At 42.9% G+C, this 26552-nt stretch overlaps 2 protein-coding genes across 5 annotated transcripts; one reads left to right on the forward strand and one right to left on the reverse strand.

Annotated features, from left to right (window-relative positions):
• Positions 1–1363: 1363 nt before the first annotated feature.
• Positions 1364–3811, reverse strand: C12H2orf81 (chromosome 12 C2orf81 homolog). The gene is made up of 3 exons (XM_078861838.1): positions 3475–3811; positions 2194–2438; positions 1364–1430 (listed from the first exon to the last, which is right to left on the reverse strand). Exons 1-3 carry the CDS (start codon positions 3809–3811, stop codon positions 1428–1430), a joined length of 585 nt encoding a protein of 194 aa, XP_078717964.1. The 3' UTR covers positions 1364–1427.
• A 236-nt stretch (positions 3812–4047) lies between these two features.
• On the forward strand, positions 4048–24951 carry WDR54 (WD repeat domain 54). 4 transcript variants are annotated; one of them, XM_078861583.1, is made up of 9 exons: positions 4048–4406; positions 6041–6103; positions 6225–6291; positions 6971–7027; positions 8437–8564; positions 17568–17689; positions 20231–20393; positions 21091–21165; positions 22617–24951. In XM_078861583.1, the coding sequence occupies exons 1-9, from the start codon at positions 4092–4094 to the stop codon at positions 22749–22751; spliced, it is 1125 nt and encodes a 374-aa protein (XP_078717709.1). In that variant the 5' UTR covers positions 4048–4091; the 3' UTR covers positions 22752–24951. The 4 variants fall into 4 exon arrangements, with proteins under 4 accessions (XP_078717709.1, XP_078717710.1, XP_078717713.1 ...); XM_078861584.1 differs by having other exon boundaries at positions 17589–17689; XM_078861587.1 differs by having other exon boundaries at positions 4048–4310.
• The last annotated feature ends 1601 nt before the right edge of the window (positions 24952–26552 follow it).

Genomic DNA, 26552 nt, shown 5'->3' on the forward strand with positions numbered 1-26552 from the left:
CCCGGCGATGGTTGAATTTGATTAAGCACAGATGGCGTGAAAGGCAGGACTTCCTCCATATCGAGGCGCTCAAAGCTGGAAGTCACGACAGCATCTGCTGGCTTTAATTTATGAGCATCCAGCTGTTTACTGCGCGGCAGACTCGGAGGCAATGATGGAAGAATGGGTTTGACTCTTAATGCTTTTGTGCCTTGGGCACCCTGCCATAACCTGGAGCTGTGTAGTCGTGCCATAGGATGCAAACTCAGTTGGCCTCTCTTGCTCTCAATAAAAAAAGTATCAACTGCCATGTGACTAGCTGCAGTGGCTGCATCAGCCCTAGGATGTGGTTTCTGAGAGTCTTTGTCTTTGCGGAGGGGTTGATTGGCCAGCCGATGTGGAGTGTCTTGTTGGGTTTCTGCCACGTGGATTTTCGGGCAGACACGACGACTGGGAATGTGAGCAGGGTCAATTTTACTCACAGCCACGAGTCGACCGTACTCGTCAAACTCTCCAAACGCGGCAGAGTTGGAGAGCTGAAGAGAGCCACCATTATTCTCTCCGGTCTGGACCCGGCCAGCCTGGATCTTTAAAATATTTTGGAAGGTGGCTGGCAAAAGAGCCATGTGCTTGGGCATCGGCTGAGGTTGTGATTGGTTGTGCAGAATTTTAGATTTCAGCTCCTTTTGAGCAAGCTCTTTCTCTGTTTCCTGCAAGGATTTTGTAAGGTCGATGAAACTGCTTGTATTCAGTGGACCGATGTGAGGTTTAAACTTTACCTTACTTCTCTTGGGCTTTTCTAATTTTTTGGTCGGTGGTGATGGTGTGCGAACTACCACTTGATTTTCAAATGTCTGAGCACTAGCTATAGTATCCTCTAATGCCATTATCAACTTCAATTGGTCGGCCTCTTTAGGACTGTCAATTTGTACACTGTCAACCTGCTCCTCTTCAAGATCCACTTCAGGCTCCTTTGGAAATAATTCAGGCTCCTGTGGAAACATGACATTTTATCAATATCGGTACACTTTACATAAAACAAAACACTTGCTCGCATACATGTATATCGCACATCTCACGCAAGTTTATTCATTAGCGCTAGAGATATTTTTGTGAGACTATACCAAGCACGAAAGGAAGGGATATTGAACCAAAGTGGACTGAGATATCTGGTACATGCAAAAGCACCATACAGGAAGTGAAAAAGGTTCTTATCCATTCGCCTAAACCAGAGGCCCAGTAACAACTAACCGGGGCAGTGCGAGAAGTCAGTCCAGAGGGGGCAGAATCTGTAATGGGGACAGATCCCTGTGCCCAGGTGTCGATAGAACATGGCTGGGGTTCCAGGTCCTCCTGCCAGCTGGAGTCACATTCCACTGACAGTTGCCCCTCGTCTCGCGCCAGGAAGCGGCACTCAATCACATTCAGAAGAGCTTCCTTTGCCTGGCTCACTGTGAATGGGATCAGCTGGTGTACGTGACAGAGGGAGACACACCACCAAGAATGAGAGAGATAATAACGAATTTTTTTTTGTTTTTAAATACTTACATTGTCTATCAGTGAAGTGGTTAAATTAATAAAAATGCAATACACTATAAACAACTTTCGTGGCTTTGCCTTAGGTTGGTTCAGACTTTTGACTTTATTTAAAATTGAATTACTAGATTAGGTAAGTGAGAAAAACATTTTGATTTAAAGCTTTCGTGACTGCAGAGATTCATATTCTTGGTTATTTCGGTAAAGTCACGTAGAAGGGAAACAATAAAATAATACAAATATAAAACAATAACATTCTCACGACGTTTCGACTGCAACACAGGCAATCATCATCAGGTGTGAAAAACACAGCAAGAAATTTTGAAAAAAGTGGCGTTTTTTTCTTAACGTTAGCACCACGGACAGCGATTTTGTCGTGAGAATTTGATTGCTTTATATTTTTCTTATTTTATGGTTTCCCTTCTACGTGACTTTACCGAAAGAACCAAGAATATGAGATAACATTGTATGCCTTTTTTGTGTGTTGCAAGGATACAGAGAACCTGTAACATTTGTATACATCTCAAAACTAAAAATAAAAGCATCACTAAAATACACTTCCTTGGAATGATTTAAAACCAGCTGGGGTACTTCTTGCCTTTTTTGTAAAGCCAATGAATTAACATCAACGCGAACTTAAGTCAACGACGGTGAACCTTAACCAACGCCGAGACGAACCTGTCTCTGGATGTATATTTTGTGGCACTCCTCCATGGTGCACTCCAATAGCTCCTCGAGAAGGTCCCTCACGTACATCTCACCATCCTCCAGGTCCAGCATAGCGAGCCACTCGGCCTCGGTGAGGCGACCAGGGATGATATCGTTGGACACGACCACGGGCGCGGGGGCGACAGGCGGGGGAACGGCCGTGCTGCGGCCCTTCTCTGTCCGAGACCTCGTGGTGCCAGAGCGTGACATGGTCTCTGCAAAGACACATGTTGAGACGTCACTTGCAATCGTCATTATCATCATCATGAGCAGCAGCCATGTATCAGAATCTGAATATGTATTTATACTAAAGGAATCCGATGAGCTATAAATGTATTTTCACAGATGTCCAGTAGGGGCAGGTCTGCATACATACATGTATTTTGAACTTCTTTCGCACCGTACGTTGTCAACCGTGCTAATCGGAGGTGCGGTGGAAGGACAAACTAAACACAAAACACAATTCTAAAAAAATTAGTTTTCATTCTCGATTTAAAAGTGCCCAGCTCCAGTGGATTCCTCGTGTCAAAGGGAAGAGCGTTCCAGACGGCCACATAAGTGCGCATGTGAAAGCGCGCGATGCAATCGCCGTCTTTGTTCGATGGCCAGTCATGATCAATAAACTTATGGATCACCGATTTCTCAAGTCATTGTCATCTCTCACGATCCTGCGATGTCTAATAATCCACAAACGAGCTCACTTTAGAACTCCAAAGACCACGTTGGAGGTCCCTCCCGTGGCTGGCAGTCTCTAAGCATCGTGTCCTGTGCCCAGGCCGAACTGTTCTGAACAGTTAGAGCGGCAACATTTCAATGTTTGTAAGGAAAACCTCGATTCTCCTCACCACCCACCCATCCATGTACCCCCCCCCAACCCCCCACAACCTCCCACTATCACGGTTGGCTACGTACGATGCGAACTGAGTTCAACACACACATGCGTGACATTATCAGCCAGGCACAAATGAGTGACAAGACCGTCAACTACAACCATGAAGGGGAGTGGATTCAAGACGAGTTTCGATTTAAAGCTTTCGTGACTGCAGGGATTCATCTTCTTGGTTCTTTCGGTAAAGTCACGTAGAAGGGAAGTAATACAATAATAAAAATAAAACATAATAAAATAATATAAAATATGTTTTATTTTCATTATTTTATTACTTCCCTTCTACGTGACTTTACCGAAAGAACCAAGACGATCAAGAGGAATTCTCAAGATTCACATCGGCGCGATCTTGCGGGTGAGCTCACCGTCTCGCCGCGGTCCCTTCAGCTCGGCGTCGAGCGGCGGCGCAGCACGAAACGACGCAGAAGTAGAGGCAACGACGGGTGCAACGAAGGCGCAATCGATGAGGGAAGCCAACGAAACACACGCGGAGAGAGCGAACACAAATGCCGCGACACGTTCCGTGCCCAGGGCCGCGTGGTGGTTACCGCGGCGACGCCATCGCGGCAGTGGCGGCGGCGTTGCTATGCGACGGCGGCCGCGCGTCTCGTCGCCATTTCCGCGTGCGCGATGACGTAGGGGGGGCGTGTCATCGCCATTTCCGCGTGCGCGATGACGTAGGGGGGGGCGTGTCGTCGCCATTTCCGCGTGCGTGATGACGTAATGGGGGGAGGCGTGTGTTGCTATGCGACGGCGGCCGGGCGTCTAGTCGCCATTTCCGCGTGCGTGATGACGTAGTAGGGGGGGGGCGTCGCTAAGCGACGGCGACGTCACCCACCGCCGCCGTCGTCTCCTTTCCAAATCAACGTTGCTCGGTCGTGCGTGATGACGTCACCGAGCGGCGGCGCGTTGACGTCATCACCCCCAAACCCCCCGCCCAACCAACACCAACTCAACGAGAGAAAGAGACGCTACCGAGGCCATGACGTCCACCACAGCCGCCGCCGTTTCTTCTTCTTCGTCGTCTTTAAGCAGCAGCGGCGGCGGCAACATCAACAACAGCAGCTCGGTGTACAAGAAGGAGAAGAGCATACAGATGAAGAACAGCGCGTCGGCGCTGTACAACAACCTGAGCGTGCTGTGCGTGCCAGAGCGCAGCCTCACCTACATGGCCGTGGTGCATCGCTCGTCCGTGTGCATGGTGAGCGCCTCGGCCGACGGCCTCAACCTCTCGCACCGACAGCTGCAGGCGAAGGAGGGAGGCGCCGCCGCTCAGGCAGCATCGCTCGTGCTGCAGGTGAGGCGGGAGGAGGGTGAGGGAGGAGGAGGGTGAGGCGAGGCATGTAGTTGGGAGTCGGAACACGTGGGTGGTGTTTTTGACTTGCGTTGCTGGATGGACAACTCGGGTCAGGGACATGGTTGTTGCTGCCCAGGCGTGGTCGTGGCCAGGGGTGAAGTGATGTGGATGATGTGGATTGTCAGGTTGGACGATGAGCGCGAGGGTTGAGTAGACGGCGGTGTTTGGGGGCAAGGGGCGAGTGAGCGGGTCGACTGAAGGGTTCACGTGAACCCATTGCCTAACACTGTAACGCAATTTTTGTTCCTGGGTAGTAAGTGTTATTTCGTAATTGCTTATGCCTACAAAGTATAGAAAAATGGCTATTATTCCCCACAAACTTTGCTTTTAGGACCAATACAGTGATATTTTGAAATTGACATATTTTCAATGGGAAAATGGGCGAATTTTTGAATTGTCGTTTACATAAAGTCAGAAAAAAACAACATGAATCAAAATTAACATATATTTATACTTAAGTAATACAAAAATGACTGCAAAAGATGTAGACACCAAGGCGCACTACCACAGACCAATTCAGACCTTATTGGTCACCCCGTGCCCTTATAAATCTCAGCGTTCATCCTACAAAGTCCCATCACAAGGGAGAAACACAAACAAATAGACGAAAACAAATTTGCCCGTATTGAAACAGCTGTATGCCGTAAGGACCTGAAATTTCAATGTCCCTGTACAGGAATACGGGTAAACCGTATAGGTTGACAAGTATGCATAATGTTTGTAGAAAAGGCAAAAGGTGCAGGCCTGACATTTACTGCGTTACTGTTGGCGGAAGGTCGTCCACTAGAGACACTATAAACAATGTTTTATTTTAGCAGGTAAGGCCCATTGAACTATATAGCTCTTTTTCAGAAGCGACCTGGCCACAAATGATAGCTCAACGAAGTGGCTTATCATGTGGATATTTATAGCTGCGAAATACTCTAAACTAATGTGTCCACGGGGAGAACATGCAAACTCCAAACATACAGCAGGCGTCAGGGTCGGGATCGAACCCACGGCCTCCTGCATACCTGGCGAGGGAGATAACATCTCGCCACCGTGGCACTAGAGGGCGCCATAGAGAGCATGAATCTAAAACAGATATTTTCACATACGCTGTAATGTAAGTGTCATGAACGTCATAATTTAACTATAACTACTTATCGATGCATTGTCACATCTCAAATAGTTACGGCCATGGTTGGATCTATAAAAAAAATTATCGTTTGGGATGAGTGAATAGAGGTAAGGGCTGGGTGACCCAAGGCGAAGAGATTAGTGGTCTAGTGTGGGATTATTCGATATCACCTGCTGTGACATATAAATCATAGACATGCACATTCGGAAAGAAAGCGGAATAAAAGGTTAAACATGTACCAAGAACAATGCAGATGTACGGGAGCTAGATGGTTTGATGCATCATAGGACTTATATGTTGACAGCATGGGGTGGCCTTCATCCATCAGTGAATTTATCATGGCTGATGATTTTCATATTTTAAGCGATGCATGTATTTCATATTATGTCCACTGATCACAACAAACAATTAACTGCAAGTGTTATGTGCTGTGGCTTTTTGACCGCCGTTGCAGGCCAGCTGGTGCATCCTCCCATCTCGGGTGCTGTTGGTGCTCACATCTCTCCGTGGAATACAGGTGAAAAATGACGGCGCTGCAGATATAATGGTGTTGCACACAGAGAAGTGCAAGCCACCAACTTTGGTTTACTCAAGAGTGTCTTCTTCTTGTTTTTGATATTGTGCGTGACTATTTGCAGATGTACGAATCGGATGGCTCTATAATGGTGTACTGGCATGCATTGGAAATTCCCGAGACTCCAACAGGTATAATGCTTATGAGCGTGCAATAGTAATACTATGAGGTGTGTATTTATATGCATATAAATGAATGGAATGCATTGGCAGTGGCACACTTGCATGAATGAAAGAAAACGTTCCACACTTATCATTGACACTGCCTTATTGCATAATATAGTTATAATGGCCTGAAATTTTGGGGAATTTTCTGAAGAAAAGCCATTACCTCAAATGTATATTGTATATTGTAAAGAACTGTTAATGATTGCGGTGAGTTATTGTTTTCTTTGCATATTCACCTTAACTTAATGTATGTTCACAATGACCCAGTGACTAAAGTACTGAAACTTTACAGCCAATTGACACTCTGCTGCTGGATGAAGGCCTCTCCACGCCATTTTGATAGTCGGGGTTCTTTATAAAATAATTCACCTGACTGATCGGTGCTGGTTGGTGAAGTGGAGAGCTCTGGACCTATTCAGACATCACTTGCTGTCGATGTTGGTCATTGCCAGGCATCAAACTTAGGTTATCGAGTTTATGGTGCAGTGCCCTGACCACTGTTCCACTGCTCCACCCAGTGACTAATATACAAGTAATGCAACGATATGTTGATACGTAAATAACTGGTTCAAATTCAGATATATCTATTTGACTTTGAGTAACTTATTTTTTTGTAATGTCTTTGCTTCTATTATGCATGCAGCTCGGGCTATATTTGCAAGAGGAATAGCAGCTGTGGGAGGTCATTACATCTGTGTTGGTAAGTTGACTACAGTATATAAAAAAATATAAATTTACTTGCCAAATAATTATCCATATAGTTGTATTTTACGTGATATGTACATCACTTGGAACTACTCTACGTGTGAAGAAAACCATGAAGACAGTTCGTTCTAGATTTGAAGTTTTCGTGACTGTAAGGATTCATACTCTTCGGTTTTTTCAGTAAAGTCACGTAGGTAAAAAAATAAATTAAATCACGACGTTTCGGGCGCAACACAAGGACGCTTGCTTGTGTTGCGCCCGAAACGTCGTGATTTAATTTATTTTAAGACAGTTCTTGTAGTATTAGTTTGTAACAGAAGGTGGCAGTATAACGTCACTGAGGAAGGGTAAGTGAAATGTTTTGAGGCATTGTCCATGATGGCTCTGACCACACCAAAGAGAGAGGAAATTTTTCCTCTCGCTTCTAACCTGGAGTACATGTTAGTTACGTATTTCTTACTTCATTAGAGGGAACAGAGCTAGTTTGACCTCTGAGATTATATAATTCACTCGTGTTTTAAAATCTTCAGAGCCGGGATCATTAGCTCTTGACACGTGTAATTTAGATTGGCTGCAAATGTCAGCATCTCTTGACCAACTTGGGTTATATGATGCCACCTTAATAGATATGGACATGTGCTGGTACTGGTAGAACCACCTGGTTCCACCAGCCCACAGGGGATTATTGTGTCCGTCCGTCGTGCATCCAAAAATGGGAGGGGTAGGGCTGGGTGGAGTGGGGAGGGGCTGGGTTGGGGGTGGGAGGGATGGGGCTGGGTGGGGAGGGGCTGGTCACCCCGTGGTGCCCTTATAAAACTCAACGTTTAACCTACTCACGCCGGCTTGTGCCCGCCCTCAGTCGGGCATATTTGCGAAATACACCACGCCGCCGTTGAGATTGATGTAAATGTATACTATTATATTTACTTATTTTATTGCACTTGCACTTAATAACTACATTTTAAGATAGCATGGATTAAAATGTTTAAATCGTTGAGAGCTGTGTGTCTTTCTAGCTTTGAAATACAGTTGCATCTGTTATATCCTTAATATTGAATTACATACGGTCACGTGCATGCATGCAATTTCGAATGTCTTGTGAATTGCCTCCCCAAGGTGATGGCAAAGGTACATTCTGTCATGCAGTGCAATGCAAAGTCAACTATTTCTGTCATTTCAATGCCGTCCCTCTAAAAATGCTTTACCCACTTACGTGAAAGCATTCACATTGTGCACACATTAACTTTTATCAATGATCGCAACAGCACTGCAGCACAACGCTGACCTTGTTTATTCTGCCTCATTCAGGCTTGGCAAGCCTTGAGACATAAATTGTATGGAGCTTGATGCTAAGCCAGCACGAGCAGCTGTGCTCTGCGTGCGTTTGTCTTGGTGTTTCGGCAGGGACATCCTCGGGGTGCATCTTAGTGTTTGACGTCCCCGTGAAGGGCACCAACATCACGCTGTCCGAAGAGCTGGGGCAGCACACGGAGGCCATCACCTCTATTGCTGCCGAGTGCTCCATGAGAAAAGTGAGTTGACTAGGGCCACACTTTGATGTGGAAATGTGGACCCTGTCTCGTATCTTGGAGCAGCGGTTGTTTATCCTGGGTGTGTGCGAGCTGCTGTGTGTTAGATTAAATTTGAGTGTGTTGTCTCTAGTCAAAAGTTGTTATAACATAACGTAAACTCGCATAAGCAGGTGTCTGCATTTTAATGTTCACATTTTATTATTCTACTTCAATGTAAATAATAGCAGTCTACTGAAAAAATATTGCACGATAGACTCATCAAAATATAGCAATAAATGACCAGTTTTACCAAAATTGAAACTGTGTTTTTAAGGAAAAATATATCACGTGACTGAACGGGATAATGCACTTCCAACTTTAAGATTACTTTTAATATCCTTCCATGTTTGTGCTTTTGAAACACTTTAGCTACTTAGTCTTACTTAATTTATTTTAATTGGTATTTGTCTCGGAAGCCTTGCTTTTATTCAGATTATGAAACTGGCAGCATAATACCAAAATATCAATTTCACTACTTTAGTTATAAATTATGGATCAGTAATAGCTGTCGTTTTGACAAAAAGGGCCATCAGCCTCAAAATGATGCATGCGCTGCAGTAATCCATGCTGTATGAATCTTGCCAGCACTTTAACATGAAGAGAGCAGGAACAAAGCTTTCAATCTCCATAAAACATCATTGATCTTAAACTGGACATTATGGTAATTAAATCCCCATTGGAAGATATTAACCTGAAATATTTATAATCCCTGTCCTGGCCTTCTGGTAAAGTAGAGCGGGCCAACGCCATTCGCCGCAGGAAAGATAGGTCCTCTGTATTATTAAAGAGACTTTTAGTGGGTTTTACATTAAGAAGCAGTTTGCCAAAGTGCTGATACATTATTCATGGTGCTCTTTAAAGAAACGGAGGCAGCGTTCTTTGGGGATTACCATGCTATATGGCATGATGAAACTGGGCAGCAGGTAAAATCTTTATTATCAGACATTCTGGAGGTCTCATGAACCTTGAGGCAAATGACTCCTCATCACTAATTCATAGCTGGAGATATTGTACATACTGCAGTCAAACAATGGCAAATTGGAAACATTCCAGGCTGTCACTCACAAATAGAGGATGTATTAAACATGATGGGCGCAATAATACATTCAAACAGTACGTCCCCGATGGAAGGAGGATTAAGGCTCGACTCATCTGCCATCCTCAGGGAAGGCATACTCATCTGCCAAGGCCATAAAGCATGAAGTTTAAGAGCTAATTCATTGCACAATAGCTCTAGGATGAAGTTTTAAAAGCAAATTCATTGCAGCTTTATCAAAGGGCACTCTAATTGCTGTGGCATGAGTGTAATGGATGTGGATTTATAGTGCCATAGTTAGTACTCTGTCTGCTACTCATGCTCCATGCATTTATAGAGGTCACATTGAATGGCAAATACCAAAGGCTAATGGATTGTTCATTGAACACATATTTGGTAGATATAATCAAAAGTGTGGATGCATATATGTAGGTGTATAGAAGGGTTGTGCCCTCGATGTTTTGGATTAATTAAAAAAAACGTTTAAAAAATCAGACCTTGATATGATATTTCTGATGATTGAAAATTAGTTTTTTTTTTCAAATTATTTCAAAAAGGGAAGTGATGTCACTGATATTATGTCACTTCCACTGTTTTCCCGCCAACAATTGTGTCACATGGTGTAGAAGGACATCACTGTTATGTGCCCGAAGACACATACATATATAACATAAGGTAAATTATCTGAAAATATACAAACTTTTCTTAAAAATGCAACATTTTACACTCTGAAACTCATCCCTAGAATACATGTATAGCATATGAACATGATAGATTTTAGTGTACACTTACAGACTTTTTGTCAATGCTCTGTTGGATGAGGGCCTCTCTACCAGTTGCAGGGGTTATTTGATCATATTTCACCATGCGGATTGGTGAAGACAGGGAGCATAGTACAGTACAAACGTAGATTTTGCTGTGCTGTCCTCGGATAACCACAACATAAGTTCTACAATAGCCTATAACACCTGTTATGCATGGTGGTTGCCCATCCAAGGACTAGGCATGCTCAGATTCTGCTTAGCTTCTGAAATGTGATGAAATCGGGCGCGTTCCAGGTAATATGGTCTAAGGAAGATTTCTGTATATTTTATTGTAACTGAGATGAATACAGTAAAACCTTGGATTGCGAGCATAATTCGTTCCGGAAACGTGTTTGTAATCCAAAGCACTTGTATATCAGTTGTGATCACGTGACGCTCAGCAGACAAAGCGAATACTGTACTACTCGTATTGCAAGACCTCGCTCGTTTATCAAATTAATATTTATTTTAAATGTTTTCTCGTCTTGCAAAACACTCGCAGACCAAGTTACTCGCAATCCAAGGTTTTACTGTTTATTCAAAGTACACATGATTCAAGGCATTTGAGCTACAGTACTTGTATTTTTTACTTGAAATTGATTCGAATTCGTGTATATGTGTACACAACCTGCATAGCTGTGCTTTATTGTAATAGTATGCTAATGTTTATACAATTGACCTAAATATGAAATAGAAAATATCCTCTCAACGTACCGAGTTCAATTTCAGGTCGGCAAGTGTGGAAATAGTGTTACATTCCCATGTCTTGTGTTTGGAAGCATACACAGTGGAAAGCAGCCAACTTTTTACATCCAAAGCAAACAGTTATGACTGGTGCCACGTGTAGGTCACTTGGAAATATTTTAGTGTGTCATGGGCGTAATTCCGAACTTCACGGAGCGCTGGTCGCAGGCAGTTTAAATTCCCTGCATGTTAGATTGAGATGCATGACCACCGTCTTTCACAGGAAAAGAACAACAACCGTAGTTTAGTTTGGCCAGCTAACCCAAATTATTACGTATTTTGACATTCCGTGGCTTTGGGGAACAAAAAACAGTCACTTGATTTGAAACACCTGTACTGCGGCTCAGCCATTTGCCACACAATTGTGCTCTTGCCTCAATCAACCATCGAGAATGAAGTTATTATATCATTGATTATTTGGTTCAACTAATCCATGTCAATGTATTGGTTCTGGTGTAGTGTGAGGCCTTGTAATTGGTTGTGTTTTATTGCAGGGCAAGGGGCTTGGTTTGAGTTATAATTGGTGTACATGAATTTTAGTTTACGTGATTTTTTTTACGGTCAAACTAATTTATTGTGTGTTTTCAATGGTGAATCCATTTATTTTACAAAATGTATCCTTTCATGCATGTTGGTGAATTTCACGGACACGGTTACCTATTTTGCAGACATAGTGAAACATTTCACGCAACGTGACAGGAGTGAAATTGTGAACGATGTTAACTTGAGCTGTGACTGAAGCGTTTAAAGTCTGGAGCATTAAAAGTGTACGACTGAATATTTTCAGCTCGTCAAAAAAGTTGTAACTGATCTACATGCCTCGGATACGATGGTAACGACTCACAAATTCCAACCGTCACAGGCAATCTGTTTCGGGAAAAGGTCGTGCTTGTAGAACAGATGGGCTGCAGAGACCATGCCATCAGTTTGAATTCTTCAGAAGATTGATGTAATAGCCATATCTAAAGAGGCTTGTTCGAATGACTAATTGGGTCTGCAGGTTTTCCATGATTTGATACAAGAGACAATAGTAGATTTTAAATACTGGCATGATAACTGTTTGCCTTTGACATGGCTCAATGTGGACATTGCATTACTGCTTGTGAACTGTAGGAGGAGATAATGCTCTTTTATTGATTATTGGGTTTTTAAAAAAAATAGTGAGCATTTAATATGCTGTAGAATGTTTACAAAGAGTTAATGAATTGCGAAAAAAATAAAATGAAAATGTTACATATGGTCATTACAATAATATAAACAACTGACAGTTTTATGTCTGTATAGATTTTATTAGAATGACAGTTCTTGGTTTTAAAAAGGTGTGATATGTTCTGGTGAATATTTTTCAATAACTTTGTTGCAATATTATTTAGCTTTAATTTTGGCGCGCAAGTATTAATACTTAATGTTTTTCTTCACCCATTATTCCACAATGGTGTAAGCCGAGTTTACTAAATTATAAAAAAAAGTTATTGATAAATAAGTGGATAAAAGTTTCAGCAATATTTTTAAAATTTATATTTGGTATATTTTATTAGTTTTAGATTACTGCATATTGTAATATTAAGGACAGCTAGAAATCAAATGGGGAAGGAAAGTGATTAGAAAAGAAATGAAGAGTTATGTGAAATCATGGCAATATGAAAAGTTATTAGAAAAGCAGTAACTCTTATTACCATCAGCTGTACGAATCCAGACAGCTTTATTGGAACCATGCGTTTTATATTCAGAATATCGCAGACCTGACAAGCATATATGCACCATTAATTGCTAGTACTGTGACCGATAGATAGCTGACGTAATCATAATTTCTTAGTCATATTATGTTTTTTTTCTAATTGTGTGTGTCTATACATATATACACACACAATTAGAAAAAAACACTGGGCAACTACATTAATCCTCTTGGTTTTTTCGGTAAAGTCACGTAGAAGGGAAGTAATAAAATAATAAAAATAAAACATAATAAAATGTTTTATTTTTATTATTTTATTACTTCCCTTCTACGTGACTTTACCGAAAAAACCAAGAGGATGAATCCCTGCAGTCACGAAAGCTTTAAATCGAAATTCAACTACATTAAATTAAGAATTCCAGTCCAAGCAACCTTTTGTTAGATTTATTTTCTTCAACTTACTTTATGTAATGTTTAATTTAATAAACACTTTGATATTTTGGGTCAATAAAAAAATACATGGACATCTTCATGCATGAATTTTTTTAAAAAATGTCTTCAAGAAATGTAAATGGTATATTAGGCACATGCACTTTATATTCTTAATATTGATACATCGTCATGATTCAGAGTTACAGAATCAATCGAATAATATATTTTTCGTCTCTTTTGACCAACTCAATTAAATTGTTTATTGTTTCATCTGCCTCGCTTGCACCGTGTCTTTGCTGCGATAGCCTAAATGTAACATTAAATTAGCACGGTTGGCTACGTACGGTGCGAAATAAGTTCAGCATGCATATGGAGCATATAATTTACATAAATTGTAAATAATACATTTTCATAAGCATGATTAGATTTGTGTATCATGTGCATAACGGTTTATATATTTGTCCCAATGCATTGTTACATACCAAATTTATGTATATATCAACACATCATTATACTTTGAAATAAAATAAAAACTTGTTTTACTCTTCAACTGGTGAAACAAAAAATTGGAAAAAATAACCACGATTTACGCTTATTCCTTGCGAACATTAATTGACATAGCAGGAAGTATCATTGTTAAAGCGTTAAATGAGAGAGCTATGTCAGTCTGCCCATAGGAACAGCCGTCTGTTACTAAATCCCACCATCGCCTGGGAGGCGGATCAAAGGAGCGGCATGGGGCTGCGCTGGTTTCGGCGCGTCTGATTTGCCCATTAAAGGCGGCTAGGGGTCAGTGGCCTGGCCCGTGGGTCACTAGTGTTTGTGCAACCTTTATTCTCCGGCAACACTGCCGCATGACACGTCTATTCATCACGTCACCCCCATCCTGGTGTGCTCCTCGTGGAGTTTCGAGCTTGTGCGAGCCACCAGAGCTGTTTCATCGCTTTTCATTATATTCGTCTTGAAGTATATATGCTCATGTGCTGGGATTCTGCTCAGAGTTTTAAATCATAACGGGGCACAATGTCTTTCTCTCCTACCGGTGTAGCGGTGCAGACACATACGCATTCGCTGCTGTTCAGTGTAACTGTGCAGCACTGTGGGATTTTTTTTGTTTCCATAGCTCTTTATTAAATAATAAACTGATTATTCCAGTCCTATATCATTCATTCAAATGCACTTGCCTTTGGAGTTCACATTTGTCTTTAATACTGAGATATTCTCGTCAATCAAAGAAGTTCCATGTACTGTTTGGTCGTGTTTATGGATAGTAAATATCAGAGGTGGGACAAAGTCATTGTTATGCAAGTCCAAGTCGAGTCGCAAGTCATCAAATTCATGACTCGAGTCTGACTCGAGTCCAAGTCACATGACTCGAGTCCACATCTCATAGGTGGGACAAAGTCATTGTTATGCAAGTCCAAGTCGAGTCGCAAGTCATCAAATTCATGACTCGAGTCTGACTCGAGTCCAAGTCACATGACTCGAGTCCACACCTCTGGTAAATATGTTTATGTAACAAATGTTCGTAAGAATGGGGTTATGATTTTCCAAATGTAAAGCAAGAGTCAATGTTTGCACAAAGGAGGACATAAAATAGCCCTGTAGGTTTTTTTTTTTGGGGGGGGTGTAGGAGTGTCTTGGAACATTTAAAAGAGATAAAGCACCTGAACTTGGCACGCTATCGGGAGCAGACTTAATGGACGGCAAGGAAAAGAAGTCGTAAATCAGCACGGTTTGACAAGGCCAAGGCCTAGCTTGCAAGACTGATTCCAATTTCCAAGTCCTCCCCGCTCCCCCATCCCCCTTCAGCTCCTCTCATCTCCTGCCGCATGCTTCCCGGTTTCTGCACTGTAAGCCCACAGGAGCTCAGTGGGGATTGTGTGAGTCACTCATGCACTCCCCGCACGCTCCCACCGCCAGCCGTGGCTTTACGAGGGCTTCAGGATGATGCCTGCCAGCCTGGCTGCACATCCCAGCATGTTGAATTTTTTTCCCCTCCCTGCTTCTCCCCTTGTGTATTTTCTTGGCCACCGTTGAAGTAGCCAAGGAGCCGAAGAAGCACATGCCATGGGTTTAACCTGGCCTCGCATACATTCCATAAACGTCTTCGCTTTGCAGCTTAGTCTTCATCTCTGAAAATGCTAAGTTTAGAATGGCGCCGAACGGAGGTGGAAAGAAATCGTGATGATTGGAAAACATTGCGGGGAGGCCTTTGTCTAGCAGTGGGTTTGTAATGGCTAATAAAGAAACTACAGTGTGGTTTTAGGACCAGCCTTTGTCCCATACGCACACTTCTATGCACAAAAACACGAATGTTGTTATACCAACGATTCGCCAATTAAGATGATTAATCGACTAAGAAATTGCTGTTGACTACTTTCTTCGTGGTTGACTACCCGGGCCCCTTTATTCGAGGCGGCCGCACCAACATTCTGTCTGCCGAAGGTGGGAAACCCCTTGCAAACCATGCCCACAGCATGATGCCTTGCATTTAGGATTCGTTTCTGTTCAACATTTTTTCACGTAGTTTTTTTTTCCCAATGTAAAATATATATTTACATTGTAGACATGTGTTTTTATGTTGTAGGCACACATGCTTCTAAAAGATCGGGAGGGCTCTCTTTGTGTAGTGTCATGGGATCTTTGTGCCTGGAACATGTACCTTACAACTCCTACTGATAAGAATACAACATCTCAAGTGGGAATAACAAACAGTTATATCTATTGAAGGTAATTAGCTTCGGCAGCACCTTTGGCACGGTCTCTCCACTGCAGCCATGTACATTGGAAGGCTAGTGTCCTGGAAGGTTACCACTCGGGATTATGCTCTCACTACATTTGCTCATCAAGTTAAAAGGTAGAATCATTAATAAACATCATAGTCATTTTAGTAAGTCAATTTTAGCCATCCAACAATAGACATCTGCAGCGAGCAATCACAAGCATCCAACTCGTCTTTCCATTACATCATTTTTCCCGCTCGCCAGATCTGGTTATGCCCTAAAAAAAACAGTTTTCTCGCCCAGTTGATTAGCACGGCTGGCTACATGCAGTGTGAAAGAAATTACGTTTTTTCTTCCTTCAAAATTTGGCTCTGCAGTAGAACGATAATCGCCGCGCAAGTTAATCGAGACACTTGAGGTAGTTTTGGTCGCGACAGCGCGGCGTACATTTGCTTATGTATGCGACGCCGCTGTGGCCGGCGCTCTATAGACGAGGGGGGGGGGTGGAACCTGCTGGCCGAGCCGTCTTGCGGCGGTGCCATGCTCCCTACTCGAGGAGTCGCGTTGGGAATTTTGCCAGCAAGGAGCTGCCGCGAGGACAGATCCTGACACTCAGACAGCCATTAGACCGGAACTTGGAGGGCTGAAATGTGAAACCCTGCCACGGGAACCCCAAACATTCACACCATCCCAGTTTTATTCATGCTGGCTTTAACCTCTGTGACCTACCGGCTTGTGTGTGGGGTTTTTTTTTTGTCACCGTTACGTTGGTTGACAGCCAGCAATCATCGCAGCATATTTATAATTTGTAAGTGTCTTTTACTGTGTGATGAAATAATTGTCTGTGATTTAGTTCACAAAATTAATGCAACTAAGTATAGCTTATAAGTGTTGAAGTTATCAGGGATTTGTATTTGAGGGACACAGTATTCTTATTTTAATCGTGCTGTCATATTATTGAAATGTTTCCTTTTAAACCTAGTGTGATTGTATTATGTGGTGATGCTTATAAATTGCGACAGCCATTTTTATAAATATGGTAAAAGGTTTGAGCATTGGTAATTGCAATTATTTGGAAATTTTGGGAATTGACTAATTACACAACTGGAAGCCTAGATTTCTACAACAGCCTAATCTGTAATTAGTATGTTTATAATTACAGTTTTGTTACAGGATTGGCTTTAATTGTTTACTAATCAACCCGACATAAGTTACACAACTATATGCAACCTTTGCTTTTGTATGTAAGCTGAACACAACTTTTTCTAATAATCAAGTTAGTTTTTCACTTTGAAAAGGACACTTCCTGTTAGATTTCAGAAACTCTTCACGCTTTAATTTTTCCATATTTTAATTCATGTACGGTTGTCACCATCTTCCCGTTGAACATTATTGTCGTTTTAACGTCATTTCTGTAAGTGATACGCACATTGTAATAGCGCCTAAGCCCATAGTCCATTTGCCATTACCGCTCGTCTGCCACATGCGCACATCTGATTTTGTGGCACTTTAAGGCAGCCCCTTGCGCTAAAAGCATTAACGTTTAAGCCGCTGCCACTCTCCCCGCAGGACTGTGTCCCTGACCTGGTCACGGCCGATGACAGCGGGGTGCTGTGTGTATGGAAATCGGGAGAGGAGTTTACCTTGCTGCACAAGCTGCCTGCATATGGGTGAGTGATGGCCACAGGACACGGCGTGGCTTTATGGGCAAAACCCGAGTTGTTCCGTTGCGTGTTAAAGGATAAAAGTCCATGTCCTCAGCGGTTCATTCGCTTAAATTGCGAGGGAGATTATTGGTCTGACTGCGCAGACTAATATATAGCAGTTGTAAATCAGGGACCTGGCACATTCCAAAAAGGGAGAAGTCTACGCTTTCCTTTGCCAGCTTTCTACTCGGGGCCAAAATCACACGGGGGAACTGCGCTCTGCAAAGTTCAATAAATCAGGATGACAAATTAATCATGTTTTTACACTTTTACACATCATGTGGGGATTTCGGGAAAAAAGTGGGTTTTTTATTAAATGTTTGAGCAAAAAAATCTCTCAAGCCTTTCTGAGAGCACGTTTGGGTGGCGCGAAATGGCTGCGATGACTGTGTATTTAGTGGCTTGGCAAAGATAGTCCCTCTTTTAAATTCATGCAAACTATTGATTGCCCTTATTTTGCATTGTGATGTCAGATATTTAAAATCACTTATTGCTGATTTTGGCAAGCATCGAGTAAGTCGCTAACTTTAATGCGCAAAATTCAAGTAAAAGAGGCTTGTTTGTGGTGACAACTTTGTATATTTCGATCAGTGGATAGTAATATGCTTGACCATAGACACGCTACGGTCTTTGCACTATCAGTAAAAGTAATTCCATGTTTGTTGTACAATAGCCCTTTGCAGCAAAAATAAGTTAGACCCACATTTAGTTCACACGCATGATTGCCGTTTTGCTGAAACAAGTAAACAATCTAGGATTATTATAGGATTAAAGTGTAGGGAATTAAGTGTGCCAAAACATTGTTCTAATATTTGTACACATGATAGAAACTTACGTACGTGTATAAAGGTCCACCATTTAGTCGGTGTAAGGCCCACTGGTACTACACAAAAGGAGTGGGATGGTCAGCATCACACCTGGCCACCTTTGTCTTCTCCGTACTGACTTTCACAAACCGCACCAGGTACTCATCGTGAGCTCAGTTTATGTATGGTAAGCATATGCTAGCTTCACATATCGACTGTTACTCGCGTGCACGGCTAAGGCTTGAGCCCAGGTCGGCCAAGAATATAGTGCAGTGTGATAACGCAACTTCCAACTCTTTGTAGAGATAATTGCACACACATCAGAACTCGTAGTTTCCCCACTCTCAGTTGAAACTAAGAGCCAGTATTTTAACAAACGTTTCTTAGTGAGCTCATACTTTCATTTTGCATTCAGTGCGTACTGTTAAAGCCAGAAGCAAATCGAGATATAATTAAGGACACAATGAATTCTTGCTCTCTTGCATGTATGAAGCTGACTGGGCAAAAAAGGAATACCAATTTAATCTTGAACTTTTTTCAAAGGTCACCCAGAGTCACTGTTTCTGCACTGGGTTGAGTTAGATTTTTTTTTTCTAATGAAATATGCATTATTAAACAGCCATGAAAGATGGTAAAATAGCTTCTTGTGCTAATACTTTTCCCAATCACCTGTGTGCAAGCTGCATGGCTTCATCTCAGTACTGCTAACGCCACAGCAGCCAGAGCTACTGTCTGATATGGTCATTTACACAAATATTTCCTTTATGGCTCTCAATCTTAATGTTCCCTTGGCGCATGCACAAAACACATACGTTATTCTAAAACACATAAGTTCTCCTCAGGTTGTCCAGACAACTGAAATATTATGGCATAGTTGTGTGTGCAATAAATCTTTAAAAAAAACACGCATACGCACATAAACAAAATGTCTTCATTCGAATAAATGTGTATGTTGCGCTTATTTTATGTATGTTCACAGTATTCTTTCGCGTTTGCTAAAGTATTGCCTAAAAGCCATCTCGATGTGTCTTTGTGACTTTATATTGAATGAGAATAGTAATCAGTGACATACTCGAATAACACTTTCTCAATTTAACTTAGCAGTATTCATAACCCACTCTTTTGTGTTACATGTTATCAAATTGCATGTTGAACTTCCCATTGAAATTGTTAGGTAGCAGCTATTGCAACATTGTCAATGTTAAATGGTGGCCTGACTTGTTCTGAATCTCCAGTGCCACCTTGGTACACGTATGAAAATAGGTCCTGGTTGGCTTTTTGATGAAGCCCATTGGGGCTTTGAAAAAAAAAAGAATTCATTTCCAATAGACGCTCCAAGCCTGGGGTGTGTCATTCAGACTCTGTCTTCTCGACAGACCTGTTCTTCACCTGAGGACGGCTGCTTGCGTTGTGGCCGAAACGTCGTGAGAATTATTTTATTATGTTTTATTTTTGTTATTTTATTATTTCCATTCTACGTGACTTTACCGAAAGAACCAAGAAGATGAATCCCTGCAGTCACGAAAGCTTTAAATCGAAAATTTATTTCCAACCAGGAAACACTAGGAGATTTAGCGACCCACTTATGCAATCAATTCACAAACCAGGGCTCTAAAGGAAAAATCGTGAATTTGAGAGAAGGAGCAGGATGAGGAGGAGGAGGAGGCTCGCGTTTGCTGCCACGCCGTGTCGGTTGCAGGTGCTCGTGTACCTCGGTGGCACTGTGGGACGGCATCGTGGCCGCCGGCTATGGCTCGGGCCAGATCCGTGTGTACGACGGCGCCACGGGGGCCCTGGCGGCCGAGGCCAACGCCCACGCGCGCTGGATCAACGTGCTCGATGTGGCCCCGGAGAGCGGGCGTGTGAGTGAGCCCTGCGGCAGCAGCGGCAGCAGCTGTCATCGCCGTCCGTAGCTTCATTGCACTTTGTGTTTTGTTTTAAATATTTGGTTGGCTCGAGGTTGGCCAGTTGGCTAAGAGCTAAGATTACTGAGCTGGAGCTGCGAAGATTGGGGGTTTCAACCCAGGTTGCTAGCTTAGGATTTAACCAGTTTCTAAAGTGTAATAAGTGGATGGTGTCAGCCCAATCACCAATGTGACAGCACAAAAAACAACCCCAACACATTCAATTTGTTTCTGCACTTCATTTTTATACATTTCAGCTCCGACAATTAAAATGTTGGTTTGACTGTCATGTGAAGAACATCACTGGTACATGGGATGGCGGGTATGAAAGTCCTGCCCCATACTGTGGTGATCAGAGATCACTTGAACAGATCTCGGACGTGATTTTATTGTATCCGTTTCCGTGTGTGGATATCACAGCAGTGTTGCACTGCTCTACAATAGGTCCGAATATATATTTTGTCGTATGAAGTGACACTGATAACACAATTGGGATACAATTGGGGAACATTTGAAAGGCATATTGTTAGACATAGTTGCCTAGTGGTCACTATGATCAGCTCCGAATTCAGGGGTCACTTATTTCGGGCTTCCTGAAAAGGCTTGCGCTCTATCCTGTGCTAGTGTGCGTGTGTGTGTGCTGTGACTGTTTCAGCTTCTCTCAGGTGCTGAAGACTCCTTTGTGAGAGTGTGGAAATTGGGGCGGGCAGCCGACACGGGTCTTATTGAGGTAACTTGAACCAATTGTGTTACTCTACCTTTGGGTAATACAACCAGGATCAAATAGGCTATCATTGCTGTCAAATTGTAGATCTAGAACTGAATTTATATCCCATGCCCCCGTGGTCAAATATTCCCAAGCTTATACTACATCTATATTAAATCGTTAATACAAAGGATGTTTTTGTCCTCTTTCATCTTTGCGTTAGAACATACACGTTGTACTAGGGACGTGCTGTGAAATATAAAGCTGCGTGTTGATTTTACATGAAAGGTGATGGAAGCATTTTTATGCTTGCACAGTTTTTTTTTTGTAATTAAAGAATGTCAACCATTTTCAGGAAACCAGAATGAGCGTTTCACACCATTGAAATAAAGTGTAAGCCCGTATTTATCACGAGCCCTACATTTATCGCCCTGCACATCTGTTGTTCGCTCAAGTTATGTCAATGAATTCCCAATCATTTCCGACGAACGGATGAGAGACGCTGGTGCAGATAAAAGTGGTTCAAATATGTATACCTGCTTGTTGTTCTTTGGAACTGTCAAAGCATGCAACACCTGCATGTTTTATCAAGACAATCTTGTCAGGGGGGGGGGGGGGGGTTAGCTGATATGTCTCTTTTATCCAAGGCGATTACATGCAGGTGTTGTTGTATCTCCCGGCAATCCGAACCTTCCTGTGGCTCGGTAAAAGACAATCTACGCAATTTCAACTTGGCGTATCGGTGGCTTATCAACCAATTAGTTTGTCTCACAGACAGTGGCGTCAGTGCGTGAGGCTGCTGTGCGAAATGGAAATATTGTACGTCCCACGGGAGAGGCACGAGTGAAGGTGGCGAAACGTTCCAATGAGGGACACGAGACCAAATGGGAGCTGTGGAACGAACCGTGTGCTTTTAAGCAGCTGTCTTCTGAAATAAATATTTGCAACGAACACTTATCTAACTGAACGGAACGTCAAGCTTACTCTCCGCATCTACACTTTATATTTCAGTATTGTCTATTGTAAATGGTATACAGGTAAATTTCTTCATGTTAGTGTTCATAAAAATAGTTTCTTTCTGCCCAAAGAGATTTTATACCTTGTAATGGTTGCGTTGTTTTAAATGGCAAAACAGTGAGTTGTGGTAAATGCCACGCACTGTGTGAACTCAGTATAAGAATATTTTACTCATGTTCCACCACAGTCCAGTTTGTACGCATTTACCAAAATTATTAGATTAGATGTACTAATTGTTTGATTTATCCTGGGAAAAAATCACCCGAGTCTCAACGCTTTAAAGATGATGGTGATTTTATTTGTAGGTGATGTGCACATCAAGCGCCTCAACAAGGAAATCTGGACTGTAATGGCGCTGGAGGAATTGTTGTTGGAGAGACGTGGGCCGAGGAGGTGACGGTGTTACGTCACGCCGGTGACCGGAACTTTTTTTTGTTTTTGCCCCTTTTTTGTTGCAGATTGAGCACAGGCACAGCGAGTGCGTGACAGATGTCCAGATAAGCGGTGCCAAGTTCTGCGACGCGCAGGGACGGGCCTTCGCCGTCACGGGCTACGACCTGTGCGAGATCATTCGCTACGTGCTGGTGGCCTGACCAAGGCCTGCTCAGCGCCGCCGGCTCAACGGGTCCCTGCTGGTTTAGTTCGTCATCCTTTCACTGTTGAGTGAAGCCGTTGCCTCCCATCGAGTTGTGGCCACGGCCACCCAGTTTTGAATTTTTTGTTGTTGTTACATTAATAGAACCAGTTACTAATTGGGGACTGTTTGGTGGACAGGAATTGGCAGTGCAGCAAAATATGTTGTTGTGCTGTAACTTCTATGCTCCCACGTCTATGCTTCCCACCTTTACCAACGCACACTGACCAGTGTGCTGTAGTGTGGCCAAATACAAAGATCCCCCGTATAACCTTACATTTTTGGGGTAAGTGCTGTTAGTGAGCACCTATGAAAGTCGGCACGGCACGCGAGGGGGTGTGTGGCCAACACCAGGCCAAGCCGCCTTCGTCTCCCGAGTGGCGATGTTTACATACTGCACCAGGTACTCATTTGAGGCTGAGTCGACCGAGGGGAGGCCCAGGACTGGTTCAGACAATCGTCACTGGTGTTGGCCGTAAGCTGGAATCGAACCCAGGTCGCCAGATTCGTAGCACAGTGTGCTAACGCTTCCCAGTGTGGTCAATAACCCCCATGACCGGCATGGCATGGGGAGGCCCTCATCCAACAGTGGAATGGCAAAAGGTCCTGTCCATGTACAAAGCTAGTTTACAGATGCATTAGTGAAAAGAGGAAATAATATTGTACATTATGACTCAGGTGTTGTTATATCCTTTGTTGAACACGACATTTCTCTCCTTTATTAAACACAAGGCTTCTAGCGATAGTTGCTATTCTCTTTTCATACAATGAAGCATTTAAAAAAAAATATTTCCACTTTGCAGGTCACAACTTGCGTCTCGCTGCATTGTATTGCAGTGCAGGCGTGCTGGGCTACCACTAAGGGGCACTACAGTCCTTTCGCGTTGAAAGCCTGACCTTTCCTTCTTTCCTTGGTGGAAAAGGTGCAACCGTGGTGGACGTGTGTGGTGTCGACCAAGCGTGCCGCTCTCAGATTCTCTCTTTGGGCATTCGTTAACTTTCGTACGTGCGTGGGTTTTTTTTTTTTAAACCGGTTGTAACACTCCCGTTTTAGCACTTGAATCCTCTAATCAGTGGATTGTGCGTTTCACACTGTCTCTGCAAGATTACGCCGATATGGATCTGCCGAGTGTGGGGGTGTCTGGGTGGGCACGGAGCACCAGGGATCTTACTTCAAAGGTTCACACTTGAGACCACCATCTTGAATCCCCCCCATAATCCTAAGCGGAAAAAAAAAAAATTTACGTGGTTGTAGTTGACGGTCCTGTCACTCCCGTGTGCCTGGCTGATAATGTTACGTTTGTATGTATGTTGAACTTCTTTTGCACCGTACGTAGCCAACCGTGCTAAACAAACTAACACACATAAAAGCAGTTCTAAAGAAATTAGTTTTCAATCTGCTTATGCTCGTTGGGTAGCAGTCTTGGTCATTTAGAAGATATCCTTTTATTTATATTTACACGCCACTAAAAGTTGCGTAGAGAATATCCATGTTTTTGGTCTTTATTTCTATAGTTCTTATTGACTCGGACATAGTGTACATTTTGGAAACTGGGTAAATAAATGTGAACACATAATTTGATGCCTGATAAAGGCAGGAAGGAAGATATAGAAAATTGTTGGAACAGCAGTTAATGTAAAAACCATTAACTGAATAATCATGATCTTGACTTGTAGCTTTCGTGACTGAAGGAATTCATATTCTTTGGGTCTTTCGGTAAAGCCACGTAAATTATTATTTTTCTATCTACGTGGCTTTACCTAAAGACCCAAAGAATATGAATAATAACATTTTATCACAAACCCATTGTATAATCTATCTCCATTTGTAAAATCTATCTCCATTTGTTTTAAATCTTTTTTTACTTAGAAATCACAACATGTAACAATTTGCACGGTGCTTATTTAAACACGCTTGGAAAAATGTTGCATTTAAAAGCAGTTTTTAAGGTGTGTGTTATAGTATTTGAAAGTTTTCTATGTACCGGCCAGTCTGCACAGTTTCTCCTTGATGCGAGTGTGTTGTTGACGACATGGCAACTGGTCGGCATCTCATCTGGTTAGTGTACTAAAGTAGGCTGTTGTCAGTTTTTTCTCCGTGCTCTTGGAGGGGGCTCCAGCTCGCATATTCTTTGATAAATAAATGACTTGTGATGTGATCTCTGTGTGACTTTCATGCCGCATGTGCTCGCTATGGATCTGTGACCAAGGTTTGTGGCGCAGAGAGAAAAATGGCTTCATAATGATACTTTTGGCATGACCACTTTTTGCCTGCGTGATTAATCATTTAGAGGCAGGGACATACGAAAGTTGTATTGATTCTTATCGAGACGAGGGTCCCATATGCTGCAGTAGTTAGGTCATGCTTTATTAATTTTTTAAATGCATATTTTATTATTTTATGTAACTGCTGTTACTTGATATGTGTATGGGATTTTCCGAAAAAACAAACATACCTTTTTAGAGTTTTCATATAACAAAATAGACGGAAGTATATTTCGTCATAACTATTACGTCTTTTGTTTTTCAAGTTTTTTTTTATTCCTGGAATTTTCCGTACTCAGTTTTGCTCTACAATTCGTGGTCGTTCCCATCCCGAGTCATCTCCGTGTCCACTTCACGGTTAAGTTTCACCCCAAAAGTAATTCCGAAAACGTACTTTTTTTTTTGAACTTCCACGTGAAATTGTGCTCATTACATTTAAATATCACTCCGCGAAGTGAGAATAGACATTTAACGTGCGCGCGGGTCACGCTAATTGGCTTGCCTTTTCATGCAAAGACCGGGACATCAAACGGCGTGCTCTTTAAGCCCCCCAGAAATCGCTCTGTCGTCACTGGGGCTCCAGAAAGCATCCCATTTGCCACGCAGACTCCTAATTAACGAGAACCCGGGGGGGGGGGGGTAGCACGAAGGGCCCAGCGTTAACGGGAGGCGTGGCGCCTCCACTCTGCTGCCCTTCGTTGCGGTAATTGGGCACGGTCCGAGTTGGCGGCCACAATCTTTCCCGTTCCCCCTTACTCCAACCCATCCACCCTCCCTCCCTCCCCGCTTAATCCGCTAATGGCAGGATCCGCTGACGCCCCACCAGGACTCTGGGACCATTACATAATTCCCCATCGGTAAACACGGCATTACAGGCAGCAGCGGCCGCCGCCACTGCCCCCCACCACCACCATCCCCGGCGTGTCCGGGGGGTGTGAGCGCGAGACCGCAAAACGGCAGGGATGTCGAGAGGGGGGGGGGACCTCTGGGCGAAACCGCAGGAGCGCGCGGCTCCCAGACCTCGTCGTCGTCGTCGCTGGGTCGGACTTCACAAGGCGGCGAAGAATTTGATGTGTGTTGGGTTTTTTTTTAGTTGTTGTTGCGGATGGTGCCCGGCAAAGCGGCGCGAGTTGCAGTGGAAAAGCGACCTAATTTCCGTCGCAGATGTCTTGATAGATTTTATTATTCCTGAGTTTCGTTATAAGCTATTTCACATAATTGTCGGATTTTAGTTAGAGACGCCGTTAGTAAGGAAGATAGTTGTTTACATGCTCTGGTTTCCATCGATATTTTCACAACCACAGTGGGGTTTTTATTCTCTCTCTCTTTGCGAAGTGTCTGTACGTGGTGTCTGACTTGCTTTCTTTTCCTACAAATGTGTATTGCCTGGTGAGCACGCTACTTCAACAGCAGGAGTAGCCGGATATTTAATACCCAGCTTATTATTTGTTCAAAACACTCACCAGATAGGGTTTTTTTATTGGAATAAAACATC

This window comes from Lampetra fluviatilis, chromosome 12, assembly GCF_964198595.1.
Source record: "Lampetra fluviatilis chromosome 12, kcLamFluv1.1, whole genome shotgun sequence".
NCBI classification, from domain to species: Eukaryota; Metazoa; Chordata; class Hyperoartia; order Petromyzontiformes; family Petromyzontidae; genus Lampetra; species Lampetra fluviatilis.

Coding starts and splice junctions, on each gene's coding strand:
- C12H2orf81 (XM_078861838.1), bottom strand. CDS start 3,811: ATGGCGACGACACGCCCCCCCCTACGTCATCGCGCACGCGGAAATGGC. Junction 2,439..3,474: donor GAAGGGACCGCGGCGAGACG/GTGAGCTCACCC, acceptor GTGTCTTTGCAG/AGACCATGTCACGCTCTGGC.
- WDR54 (XM_078861583.1), top strand. CDS start 4,092: ATGACGTCCACCACAGCCGCCGCCGTTTCTTCTTCTTCGTCGTCTTTA. Junction 4,407..6,040: donor CAGCATCGCTCGTGCTGCAG/GTGAGGCGGGAG, acceptor CCGCCGTTGCAG/GCCAGCTGGTGCATCCTCCC. Junction 17,690..20,230: donor CACAAGCTGCCTGCATATGG/GTGAGTGATGGC, acceptor TGTCGGTTGCAG/GTGCTCGTGTACCTCGGTGG.